The sequence below is a fragment of the Neomonachus schauinslandi genome, chromosome 2 (assembly GCF_002201575.2).
Source record: "Neomonachus schauinslandi chromosome 2, ASM220157v2, whole genome shotgun sequence".
NCBI classification, from domain to species: Eukaryota; Metazoa; Chordata; class Mammalia; order Carnivora; family Phocidae; genus Neomonachus; species Neomonachus schauinslandi.
The window spans coordinates 62,790,888-62,803,107 of record NC_058404.1 but is presented as its reverse complement, the minus strand read 5'-3'; the positions used below and the strand labels follow the sequence as shown (position 1 = coordinate 62,803,107).

The 12,220-nt window shown below is 40.4% G+C and overlaps 1 protein-coding gene across 1 annotated transcript in view; it reads left to right on the top strand.

The window, feature by feature from the left end:
* Positions 1-6,526, top strand: part of CPE (carboxypeptidase E) — a 117,923-nt gene extending 111,397 nt beyond the window's left edge. Inside the window, exons 7-9 of the mRNA XM_021698790.2 lie at positions 1,185-1,284; positions 3,990-4,108; positions 5,717-6,526. Coding sequence (XP_021554465.1) covers positions 1,185-1,284; positions 3,990-4,108; positions 5,717-5,815 — 318 coding nt within the window. The 3' untranslated portion in view covers positions 5,816-6,526. The remainder of the gene's footprint in view (positions 1-1,184; positions 1,285-3,989; positions 4,109-5,716) is intronic.
* Positions 6,527-12,220: the final 5,694 nt, after the last annotated feature.

Sequence of the window (12,220 nt, the reverse complement as noted above, 5' to 3'; positions counted from 1 at the left end):
TTCTGTATTTTAAAAAAAATAGCAAATGCAAAAAGATTTGTTGATTGATAACACGGGGCATCTCTTTGATAAAACATTGTACTACTGCCAGATTTATTCTCTGATGACAAAGGCAGACCTGAGACTTATTCTACCTTCTGTGGGAAATATTTCAGTATCCTCAGGAGCAAAAGAAAATTCGATTTCTAGGGCTAGATGGAGTGAGGACCAAGCTGAACCTCTGGGAAGTTCAGGCATCTTCTGTTAAGTAATTAAGCTTAATGAATCACCATTTGGTATTTCCAGAAGCAGCACTTTCTCAGGAACCTGAAGTGACTCTCTGTCACTTGAAACACATATTGACTTAGTTGAATTGTGTTTAAAAACGAAGGAAAAAGCTGCTTTTGTAGTTTGCATTGCATTAGTTATCGACTACAGCTTAATTCCAGGACGTTATTCTTGACAGCGCCTCTTCCGTTTCCTTTCTAAATCCAGTCTTCAGTTTTGAAGTTCACAGATCTTTCATGTCACTTATTTTCAACAAAAAGAATATTGTTAATGGGTTTACTGCAAGCCTAGTCACGGTATATCTTTTTACTCAACATGAACAAGGGGTAAAGGGCTGGAATGTGGTTCTTGTTAGCTGGCAGGGGCCATACAGCCTACACACAGGTGACCAAATGTAAGAGGGAGAAAGTAATGAAATATGCTAAGCCCAGATCTACTTTACAGATATGACAGACTTTTTGTTTGTTTTGTTTTGGTGATTTGGAAGGTACTTTGTTGTCTTTCTTTGACACAGAACGATATGTCAATTTTTAGGGGATTACTTCCCATTTGTCCACTTGAGAAAGAACAGTGTAGAGAATGTTCAAAACAATTTGAGCATATTTTGATCCTTAAACAATGAGGATCTACAGTATTCTGCTCGAAAATAAGGAGTTTTTTTTTTTTTTAAGATTTTATTTATGTATTTGATAGAGAGAGAATGCGGCAGGCAGAGGGAGAGTGAGAAGCAAACTCCCCACTGAGCAGGGAGCCCGATGTGGGGCTTGATCCCAGGACGCTGGGATCACGACCTGAGTTGAAGACAGACGCTTAACTGACTGAGCCACTCAGGTGCCCCGAAATTAAGGAGATTCTTGACATGAAACGTGTTCTTAGATAATTTCTAATTTGATTTTTTTGGTTCTTGACCTTCACAGATACACCGAGGAGTTAAAGGCTTTGTCCGAGACCTTCAAGGGAACCCGATTGCCAATGCAACCATCTCTGTGGAAGGAATAGACCATGATGTTACATCTGGTGGGTGTTCTCTGCCGTGATCTGGAGGCTCTAGTGTAATACAGAGCATGATTACTTGTTATCCTAGTTACAGTTCTTAATGCTATTCTAAGCAAAACAATCAAATGCCTTCTGTCTCTTTACCTCTCTCTCCTCCAGCTTTGATCTAGTTAAATTTCCTTTGTGGGAGCAGGTCAGGCAGTTACTCGGGATGGTTGCTGGCTTAGAACTTGGAGTGCAGCAGATGGCGCCCTTTCCTCACTCTCTCAGCCCGGAGCTCACAGGTGGTGCCATCCACTGGAGGTTCCGTGTAGTTTTTTTTTTTTTTAATTTTAAGTTCAATTAATTAACAATATAGTGTATTATTAGTTTTAGAGGTAGAGTTCAGTGACTCATCAGTTGCATACAACACCCAGTGCTCATTCCATCACGTTCCGTGTAGTTCTTGAGGCAAAAGCAAATGAACTCGCTGGAGTTGAAGTATCAGCATCTTTCTGATCAATCTGAAGTGCTGACAAGCTGTTAATTGGAGGACCTCAGGAGAGAGTGGAAAGAATAGGAAAGAAAAATGCCAGTGTATTGTGTGTCTAGGATTTCTCACACGTTTCTTCATTTAATCTGTATGATAAATGCAGTCTTACTCAGGGTCAAACAAGATGTTAACAGCTTTGAGTGGATGTTAGTAATTTCTAACTTCAAAACCCCATTTCAGTTTTCCCTGTTTGGGGACGAGGATGTATTTTCCTGACAAACCTACCTACTCCTGTTAATCAACATTTATCCGGCTCATTTTAGTTTTAACTGTCATTTGTTGGGTCTTTTCAACAACAACAATATATTTTTAGTTATGAACTATTCACATATTTCCAGGCCTTATAAGTAATGAACATTTACCTTATTTCCCACTCTATACCATTACCTCTTTCTTAACCTCCTCATTTCTAACTTGGGTATTTTTAAAAATCCTTAACATGCCCCCCTAAAGTCCCATTTATTTATCTATTCAACAAATATTTATCAACACCCCACTAAGTGCCAGCATATCTTGCCAACCAATATACCAGAATTTGTGCCAAGACATTGCTCCCTTAGCCCTCAGAGAGCTCAGAGAGGGCACCCAGGCCTCGGTCCCCTCTGGCCACATGGAGTCTCTTCTGCCTGTTAACCCAAGTGCCAGAGAGATGCGATTTTTTCTGCATTCCATGATGCAGGCATTTTAGGAAAATCTAACATAGGAAATACATACAGGTAGAAAGGAATGAAATCTGAGGAGATCTTTTCGAGGGCAGGATAGGAAGGAGGAATGGAGCCCGAGGTAGAGAGAGAACCTAATGCATTGTCCTGGAGACCCCCAGAAGTGTTTCAAGAAAGAGAGAGTGATCAAGAGTGCCAAGTAAGATGAACCTTGTGAATGAACCAGTGTGGAGAATCCCTATAGAATCTGTTTCCACGGGCCGGTGGGAGCCTCATTGGAGGGTCTAAGAGAGAATAGGAGAGACATTAGAAATAGAGTACTGACAAATCTCTTCAGACATTTTGCTATAAAGCAAAGGCGATCAGTGATGCACCAGCTGAAAGGAGATGTGGGAGTCAGAGGAAGATTGGGAGAGATGGTCACGGGGGCTTTTCTGTTTTCTGGTTTTATTTTCACAGTGAAGTAAGATGGAAAGCATCAACTGAGAGCGAGGATGAAGAGGATGTGTCAGGGGTGTTAGGAAAAAGGAGAAAGTGTGCAATGTTCACTGGGGCCTGGCTACTTGAAGTGTGCCCCACCCAGCAGCTGAATTCAGCACTGCCCTGGAGCTGGTTAAGAATGCAGAATCTCAGGCCTCACCCTAGGGCTAGTGAACTAAAATTTGCACTGTACCAAGTTTCCCAAGTGATTGATGTTCACTGATCTAGGAAGATGAGAGCGTGGAAGGACCAGGGAGGAAGGGACTAGAAGGAAGACAGGGCAGTTCCATGCCCGAGGTTAGGTCGGTGTATATGAGTCAGAGACTGATGAGCAAGACAGTGTGTTTTCCCCAGCTCCGTGGGGACAGGTGGAGAGCCAGAAATGATCCAGGGTTGGTGGCTTGCCTGGCAAGAGGGAAAAGCAGATGAGTTGAAGGCACATGCATGAGACTGATTATATAGGGGTGGCCAGGGATCCTAACCGAGATGAGGAGGGAGCTGTGGACATGTGGGGTGAGAAGAAGTATGAACCGTACCTCTGCTTAGGAATTCTCCAGAGAATTTGTTGAAAATGCAGTCCCTCCAGACCAGCACTTCAGACCAACCTATTCTGAATCTTCAGAAATAGAAATTTCTAGCTAGTGCCTTAGGGTTTCCAATGAGTCTGTCTTGGGTCACACTTTGTGAAGCACTGATTAGATTCAGCCCATTAGGTCTTCATAGCAAGATACTTGGCCAGAATCAAAACACAGCACCAGATGCTCTGGCATCATGATTGGGGGCTTTATATATCTTTTTACCTGTGTCACTCCTGATGTGATTATGAGGATCCATGATCTTAGAAGATTTATTGACAGTTTGACATTAATATCTGTAAAATTGCTATTAGAAATTTCTTCCTCTAAGAGAGTGTAACACTCATTTCAGTGGAGTTTTATCAAATTCCGTAAACATCTACTTTAAAAATAGGGAATCAAAGAAGTTGAACTGAGGTATACTAGATATTCCTAAAATGGCATAATTATGTGATTTGATATTTTGTTTCCCTACAGCAAAGGATGGGGATTACTGGAGATTGCTTGTGCCCGGAAACTATAAACTCACAGCCTCCGCTCCGGGCTATCTGGCAATAACAAAGAAAGTAGCAGTTCCTTATAGCCCTGCTGTTGGGGTAAGAGATCATAATTGCTAAGATTTATTGAGTACTTCGTCTGTGTCACACGTATTCAAATGATTTATATTTAGTCTTCATAATAACCCTCTGAGGTAGGTACCGCTATTACCTCCATTTAACAGATGAGAAAACTGAGGCCTAGCAAAGTCAGGTGACTTGACCAAGGGCTCCTTGGTTGATTTTATACCACTCAGTGTGAAGCTCCCTTATCGTTTCTCAGTTTTTGAAGACATCCACAAGAAAATCAGTTACAACTTAAAAAAATTAAACTTTTATTTGCCACATTGATTTCAATCTAAAATGAGATTTCTGTTCCATTTATCTTTCTATTTCTAGCATTCAGTACACTACTCAGTGAGTATTTGGAAAAATTAATTATGCCTGTCAGGTGATCTTAGGCATTAACCAAATATTTATTAAGCGCATATTATGAGAAAGACCCCCTGCTAAGAGCTATCAAGAAGTGCATCTTATTTAAGTAGGTACCACTTATTTCACTAGGAAGGTGATGGTGATGAGACCAAAACTTCTCTTGGAGCAGGATTCTACTGCATTCTACAATCTTTGCATTACATTTTTGCAACCAGGGAAAGGCCTGCAGGATTTCCGATTGAAAGGCTTACTTAAAAAGAATTTATTGCATTTTTGTGCATAACTCAAAGTTTGGAGTATAAGTGCTTAGTTTTGCAGACAGAATAGCTTGAATTTTTAACTGGTGCTTTGGTTTTCATTGCATGTATGTGTACATTAGGCTGTATGTGTTTTAAAATCAGGAGGTAAATTTGGACAAGTGAAACTTTCCTAGGAAAAAGTAGCCCCAGAAACAGGTTGTTAAATGTTCAATTATTTGGATCTCAGCCTTTCTGGCCAGTGTTACTTCAAGGAGGTAGTGAGTGTTATATTCCTAAATAACTAGGGGCTTAAGTGGCCAGATCCAGGAACTCTTACTTCTATTTGCAATGAGAGCAGGGGTATCTAAAGGGCCCGAGGAGGACTGAGGATGGGAAGTACAGATTTTGAATAGCCTTTTATGCCGAAGTGCATGGATTTCCATAGACCTGCCGAGAACTCCCAGTTCACACAGAGTTGAGTTCCTGGGCCATTGGCCTTTGTAGTGGTTTGGAGATGTATATGTCTCCATCAGTTTCCTTAGCAGATCCAAGATTCTGGAAAGCAGAACCTGTGGTTTGGGACACCAGGACACTGAACTACATTCTGCCATATTTCCCCAGCTATTAGGAGAAAATTCAAGGTTTATAGATGCTCAGTGAATACTCAAAGGAAAAAAATTAATTATAAATTACATCTTCTTATTGGCAGGGAAAGATTGCCTTTAAATAAGCTGCCTTTAAATAATCTGCTTTTAAATAATCCTACAAGACTATAAGATCAAAGCACATTTCAAACATAATGGCTTTTGACTGTTTTTTTTCCCCCTGAAAATATCTTTTGTTTATCACAAGAGATTTTTAGGATATACTTTAATTGAGGTGGCTGAACTGAGCTTATTCTATAAGCTCTAGAATTGCGCTCATTTTTAAAATTTCAGCTTTTAAAGATACACATGCAGTTTGGTAACAATATATTCTTGATTTTCTCCTTTAGGTTGATTTTGAACTGGAGTCATTTTCTGAAAGGAAAGAAGAGGAAAAGGAAGAATTGATGGAATGGTGGAAAATGATGTCAGAAACTTTAAATTTTTAAAAAAGCTTCTAATTAGCTGCTTTTAATCATTATCTGTACAATATAGTATGATGTAACGTGCCATTTTCCTTTAGATTTTGTGCAATATTTAACATTGATTTATTTTGTAATCATTTAAGTATCAATAGACACTACTTAAAATAAATAACTAGACTTTTAGGTAAAAATATAAGAACTTGGTCTGTTTCTTCTCATATAACATTCATTTTCCTACACATATTACATGGAGGACTGTAGAAAAGGTATAAGTGATCTTGCCATTTTAGACTTAAATGCAATATTCCATGTTATTTACGATACAGAAACTTTTTGAGTAATTCTAGCCTTTAAAAATTAATGAAGTGCTTTTAATGTAATTGGTGACAGTGCCACCTGGTGAATGCACTGAAAAGGTCAACAGTTACAGCGTGGAATTGTGAGCACTATACCGCAAGACTTCAATAGTTCAGTATCAATTGTCATTTGTCTTGTGCTGACTAGCTATATAAGCATGATCATGTTAATGCATTGTTTTGGATGGGAAGGAAATGTAAATGTTTAGAAAGAGGTTTTATGATGAGAATGGAAATCGACTTCTTGCTTGTACATATGGGGGCTGTACTGTTATATTATTCAGCCTGTTAATGCCACTTAAAAGTTTAAGGGTTTTCTCTTGGTTGTAGATTGGTCTAGAATTGCATTCTGAACGAATAAAGGTAAAAAAAAAATATCCCCATGGTCTTTATTTTATTTTAATTCTCTATGATTTTTGGTCTAGAGTTGTGGTCTTGTGATGAAAAGTGTATTTCCTGTAATGGCCTCTCACTTGTTAATCCTCGCCATTTTAAAATTAATTAGTTAATTAAGATTGTATTTATTTATTTGAGAGAGAGAGTGAGAGAGCGAGCAAGCACATGCATGAGCTGGGGGAGCAGCAGAGGGAGAGGGAGAAGCAGACTTCCCACCGAGCAGGGAGCCTGACATGGGGCTCGAGTCCCAGACCACGAGATCACGATGTGAGCCAAAGTCAGCCCCTTAACTGAGCCAACCAGGCACCACTATCTTTGCCATTTTAAAATTTATCCAGTGACTGCTGTTTGCCAAGCACAGTGCAGACTCTGTGTGTGTTATTGGTGGACAAAAGGTTCTGACTCCATGGATTTTATGGATCAGTTGTGGACATAGACTTTAAATAAATTACACAGAAATGAGTATGTAATTATCTATCATGATGAGTAAAATGGCAGGAAAGAATAGGGTGTTCAGAAAAAGAGAATGACAGAGAAACTAAATTAGACTGGCTGAGGGGACTCAGAAATAGTCTCTCAATGCATGTAAGCCCATGGCTAAAATAGGAGCAGGTATGGGCCGTGCAGTGACTGAGTGTAGGGGTGTGTGTGTGCGTGCGTGCGTGTGCGTGCGTGCGTGTGTGCGTGCGTGGTGGTGGTGGTGCTGATGATGGTATGGTTGATCAATATGCAGGTATAGGTTTTTGTTAATGTAATGTTAACTGTTGTAATACCAAACCCCCAAATATATAATGGCTTAAGCACAAGAAAAGTGTATTTTTGACTTAGATATCTGTAAGACATACCTGAAGTCACTTCTGTCCATGGCCCATCGCCCAGGGCTAGTCACACAGCTCTGTTGAATCACCATCTTTGGTGAGCAACACTATCACTATTATAGTTCTCCCTTCTGGCTGCCAACATAGGTTTGCTCCCTTTTTTCTAAATAGAGAATTCACTTGACCCCTCCACAAGTGAGGCAACTTAAATCAAGGCTTTGAGCCTCAAGTCTGGGATTTTTGAGTGATCCCACAATGGCCTCTATATCAGATCAGCATGTGACCTCTCTTGCTCCCCAAATCTACAAACCGAAAAGACAGTTTATATACATCTTTCTCACCCAACATATAACAGAATAGGGTCAATATAATGTCAGTAAACACTCCTACTCAGAATGGTGAGAAATAAGAGGTGCACAGCATTCACTGGTCTGCAGCAATTCTGAAATCTCGGGAAGTGGATATTCTATAGGCCTTCTCTTTTGGGGATGGAGAATGGTCCTGGTTCCAGAATTGATTCTGGACTCTGGAAAGTGCTTCCTGTTCTCATTCTGCAAGGCCATGACACGGTGCTCTTGAACTCTGTCTCTCATTCATTCAGGACGTAGGTGGATGGAGGTATACCATTTGGAATGTGGGACCTCCCTGGTCATTGCAGGGAACTGAAGGAGAGACTGAAGAATCAAGAATGGACCTTTTATTGACTTAGCCTGCGGATGACACTTGTCCGTTCTTCTCACAATCTGTTGGCTAGGACTAGTCATATGGGTTTGCCTAACTGAGCAGGATGCAGGAAATACGGAGGCGCAAGTAGAATATCTCTCTGCCACAAGGCTATACAGACCAAGTCAGCTACGCATGCGACTATTGGAAGACAGGTGTTAATTCCATGTAGTCTTGCCCTTGCATCCATTTGTCATGATGCAGGGTTTCAAAGGTCCCCACTTTCCTGGTCCTGCTCTCAACATGCTCTGATTTTATCAAATGAAGTGTCTAGAATTGAGTGCTGTTGGGAGGGAAATTCCTCCTGGTCAATGTTTCTGTGCTCAAAGACCTCCACTGGAATAAAACCCCTGGCCTCTAGTCCTATTTCTCACTGACTCTTTCCTACAGAGAAGTCAGTCACTTAATTGTTAGGTGATGACAGGTGAGCTGATCTAATTGGGTGGGACAAATCTATCAAAGGACTGTAACCTCCTCTTTCCCTTTCTTCTCTACCCTAGGCAGAGGCAGCTCCAGACTCTCCCTGGGGTGCCGAGGTAGACTTTGGGTGTGTGTATGGGGACAGAGGAAGAACTTGTGGGCCTAGAATATTAACAGACTCTTTGTATCACAGATCTAACGTCACTTTCTCCAATTAGTTTATCAATAATAAAGCTGACTGTTTAACCTCTGTCTGCTGGTTCCCCATGTTTTACTTTTTAGCTGGTCCTGAGCTCAAGAATGGAAGAAATGGGTATTATATGTTGAATCTTCAAAAGGTATAATACTTTAGGTGTTGTCGTTTTTTCCCCAAAGTTCAAGTGGGACCAGTCCCTCTCTCATTTTGAATATCGCACTTCTCTTAATACAATCTAAGATGGACTGACATTTTTTGGTTTCATGTCACATTGTTGCCTCATATAAACTTAGCATAAATTAAAATTGTGCATTAAAGTTTTTCATTTGGTTTGAAAGTAAATGTTAGAGCAGGCAAGAAAGTGGAGGATCTGAGGGTTGAGGATTAAACAAGTCTGTGTTATGAACAACAGGGCTAAATTGTTGTAGGTAACAAAAATCAGAAAGGGAGGGGACTGGGGAGTTGATTTTCGTGAAATAATGAACACATTTTAAACTTTGCTTTTTTCTCCCCCTCATCGACAGTGAAAATTAGACACATTATTATGAAAGCTAATCTGCACTCACATTTTGATTTTTAATTCTTTGCATAAACAAAGATAAACATTACTTGTAGAAAGGGAACTATGAACTTTGATGTTCATGTTTTATTTGCACAGTGTCTGAAATCTTTCCATGATTTGGTGTTGTGGGAGGCTAAAAAATCATCATTTGTTCCAACACATGACTCAACTTCTCTTTTCAAAATTCTCATGAGGAATTCTTCTGTGGATAGAACTGGACAGCATTTGGAGGTTCTGCCTCAGAAATGTCAAGATAGAATGTACTCACTTATAAATATACTCCATCCTGGTTTTGCTGTTCTTAGGTAAACATCATTCTAGGTACTTACAAATGCTCTGATTCTGTATCCTTTGTTTCTTCCTACCAGAGAGTCAGCCAGTGAATCAATTCAATTATAACCTGGGTTTCTAGTGTAGTTCATAACTTTAGTCTTACGTGATTAATTTAAATCATTGCAAAATTCCCTGAGATTCAGTTTTAAAAACAGGGCAAAGATATGGCTTACCTGGGTTGAGTCATCAGTGAATATGGTCTGTAATGGCTCAGGAAAGAAAAATCACCCAATTTGAAATTTTCATGATGCCAGCGGCCACAAGGCTAGTTTTGTGGGTTGCTGTACTTCCTTCTACTCCTTCTAATTTTTAACCTATCTTAGCTCTTTTTTTTTTAAACTTTTCCCTCCTTTTCCTTTCTCCATTCTTTTCCTTTGAAGATTCATCTGCAATTACTAAATGCTCATTCTGTGATCTTGACCAGAGATTAAAATAGCACATTTCCATGGTCTATGGCCATGGCTGTTACCATGGTACTCACCACCATTATCAAGCATATATCTTGTGCCATACTTTGTGCTGGGCATTTGAATGAAATGTAGTATTTTGAAACCCCACCATGAAACTGTGAGATAGGAAATGTTGTAGCATTCCTGTCTAATAGATGAAGAAAGGGATTCAGAATTTAAGTTAAATTCCTTACCTCACAGAGCTAAGAGTAAGTGGTAAGTGGCAGACCAAGAGTAAAACTCATGTCTGTCTGGCCTCAAGTCTATCTGTTTTTACCTTACCTCACTTCTTTAGCATGATCCAGAAAGGGTTGTATTCTTTTTTTTTTTTAAGATTTTTTTTTTTTAATTTATTTGTCAGAGAGAGAGAGAGGGAGAGAGAACTCACAAGCAGGGGGAGTGGCAGGCAGAGGGAGAAGCAGGCTCCCGGCTGAGCAAGGAGCCTGATTTGAGACTCCATCCCAGGACCCTGGGATCATGACCTGAGCCGAAGGCAGATGCTTAACCGACTGAGCCACCCAGGTGTCCCAAGGGTTACATTCTTGATTAAACATATCTTTGTTTTATATTCCTTTGACTACTTCACATATGCTGATCACTATAGTCGGGGTTTCTGGGCAGGATTTATTACCTACCCTTTAAAGATAATTTTAAAACATCCTGCAAGTAAATATAACAAGCTCCTGTTTTATAGCTTCTTGCTAGGAGGAATTACTATGAATCCAGTTAGTGTGATCCGGTTCCCAGTGGACCTGGTGTTGTTTGGCACAGATATTATGCTTGATCACAAATTAATGCTGCAAAGAGACACATTGCAGGATTTACCAGGCATGGCCAGTAACCTACAGCAGAACAGGGCTGGTAGAGAGGAAGATGAGGCATTATAACTGCCTCCTTGTCCCTCACTTCCTCCATGGGGGCAGAGAATTCCTGAGAAGCTGACCAGAGCAGGTTCTGGTTGCAGAGGTAGAGCGGGAGGGTATAAAATGAAGTATTAGGGTTCCTGAAATCAGATAGAAAATTGATGAATACGATGCTTTAATAAAGGAATAAATTAAGGGACACAAGCCCTTAGCTTCAAGGAGGCTATCCGTGGATAGTGAGGCTTCTGCTCCTGGTCATGAGTTCCTGGGCAGTCTATAAGCCAGTCTGTAATCCTGGCAAGAAGGGGCCCGTGGTGCACATATTAAATTAATTAATATACGTAAAGCACTTAGAAAACTGCTTGGCATGTAGCAAGTGCTCAAAAATGTACCATTACTCGACAACATATTATTATTCTTCACAAAAGTGTGGTTAGGGGCGCCTAAGTGGCTCAGTCAGTTGAGCATCCAACTCTTGGTTTCGGCTCAGGTCAGGATCTCATGGGTCAGGGGATCCAGTCCCATGTTGGGCTCCACACTCAACAGAGAGTCTGCTTGATAGATTCTTTCCCTCTGCCCCTTCCCCCACTCTGTCTCTCAAATAAATAAATCTTAAAAAAATGTGTGGTTATTTTTATTACTATTACTATTGTTGCAAGATTAAGTTATGAGATTTGCCACTTGGAAACTGGGACCATGGAAGAAACCCAGGTAGAAGACCCACAGGTGGGACCAGTGCTTGGAAATGAGGTGAACACCTAGTTATTATAAGAGTGATGGTGTAATATAGGGGTGTAGATAAGATATAAATATGCTTATGTTAGATCGAGATCGGTCTCGGCACCCACAGTTCACCTGAGTCTGCTGATGGTATTCAGTCGAGAGCAGAAATAAAGAGGCATAAAACTGGTTGGACCTCCTGCAATAGGGTATTCTTTAGCTATAATGTTAGTATCAACTCTAGTCGTGTGTTTGATTAACTGAAAATTGATTTTAAAAAATTATTTGTATTGTTTCTACTCACTGCTGGGTTTAATCAGCAATATGAAGTTCAGATGATACAATGAGAAGGATAAAACCATAATGAATTTATACTTCAGGATTTGTGAGGTTAGTGTCCAACTTGCAGTGTGAAAACAGTGTTTCTGAAATGTTATCACCCAGGCATCCATCTGGTGATGCAGTGACGGAAGATGGAGAGACTGCCCGGAAGTTCTGGGTGATTGGATGTGCACATCTACCTGCAGGTACTTGCTGGAGGAATGAACGCATGCTCAAAGAGGAGGGAGCACAGGGGCAGGTGGGCAGCATAC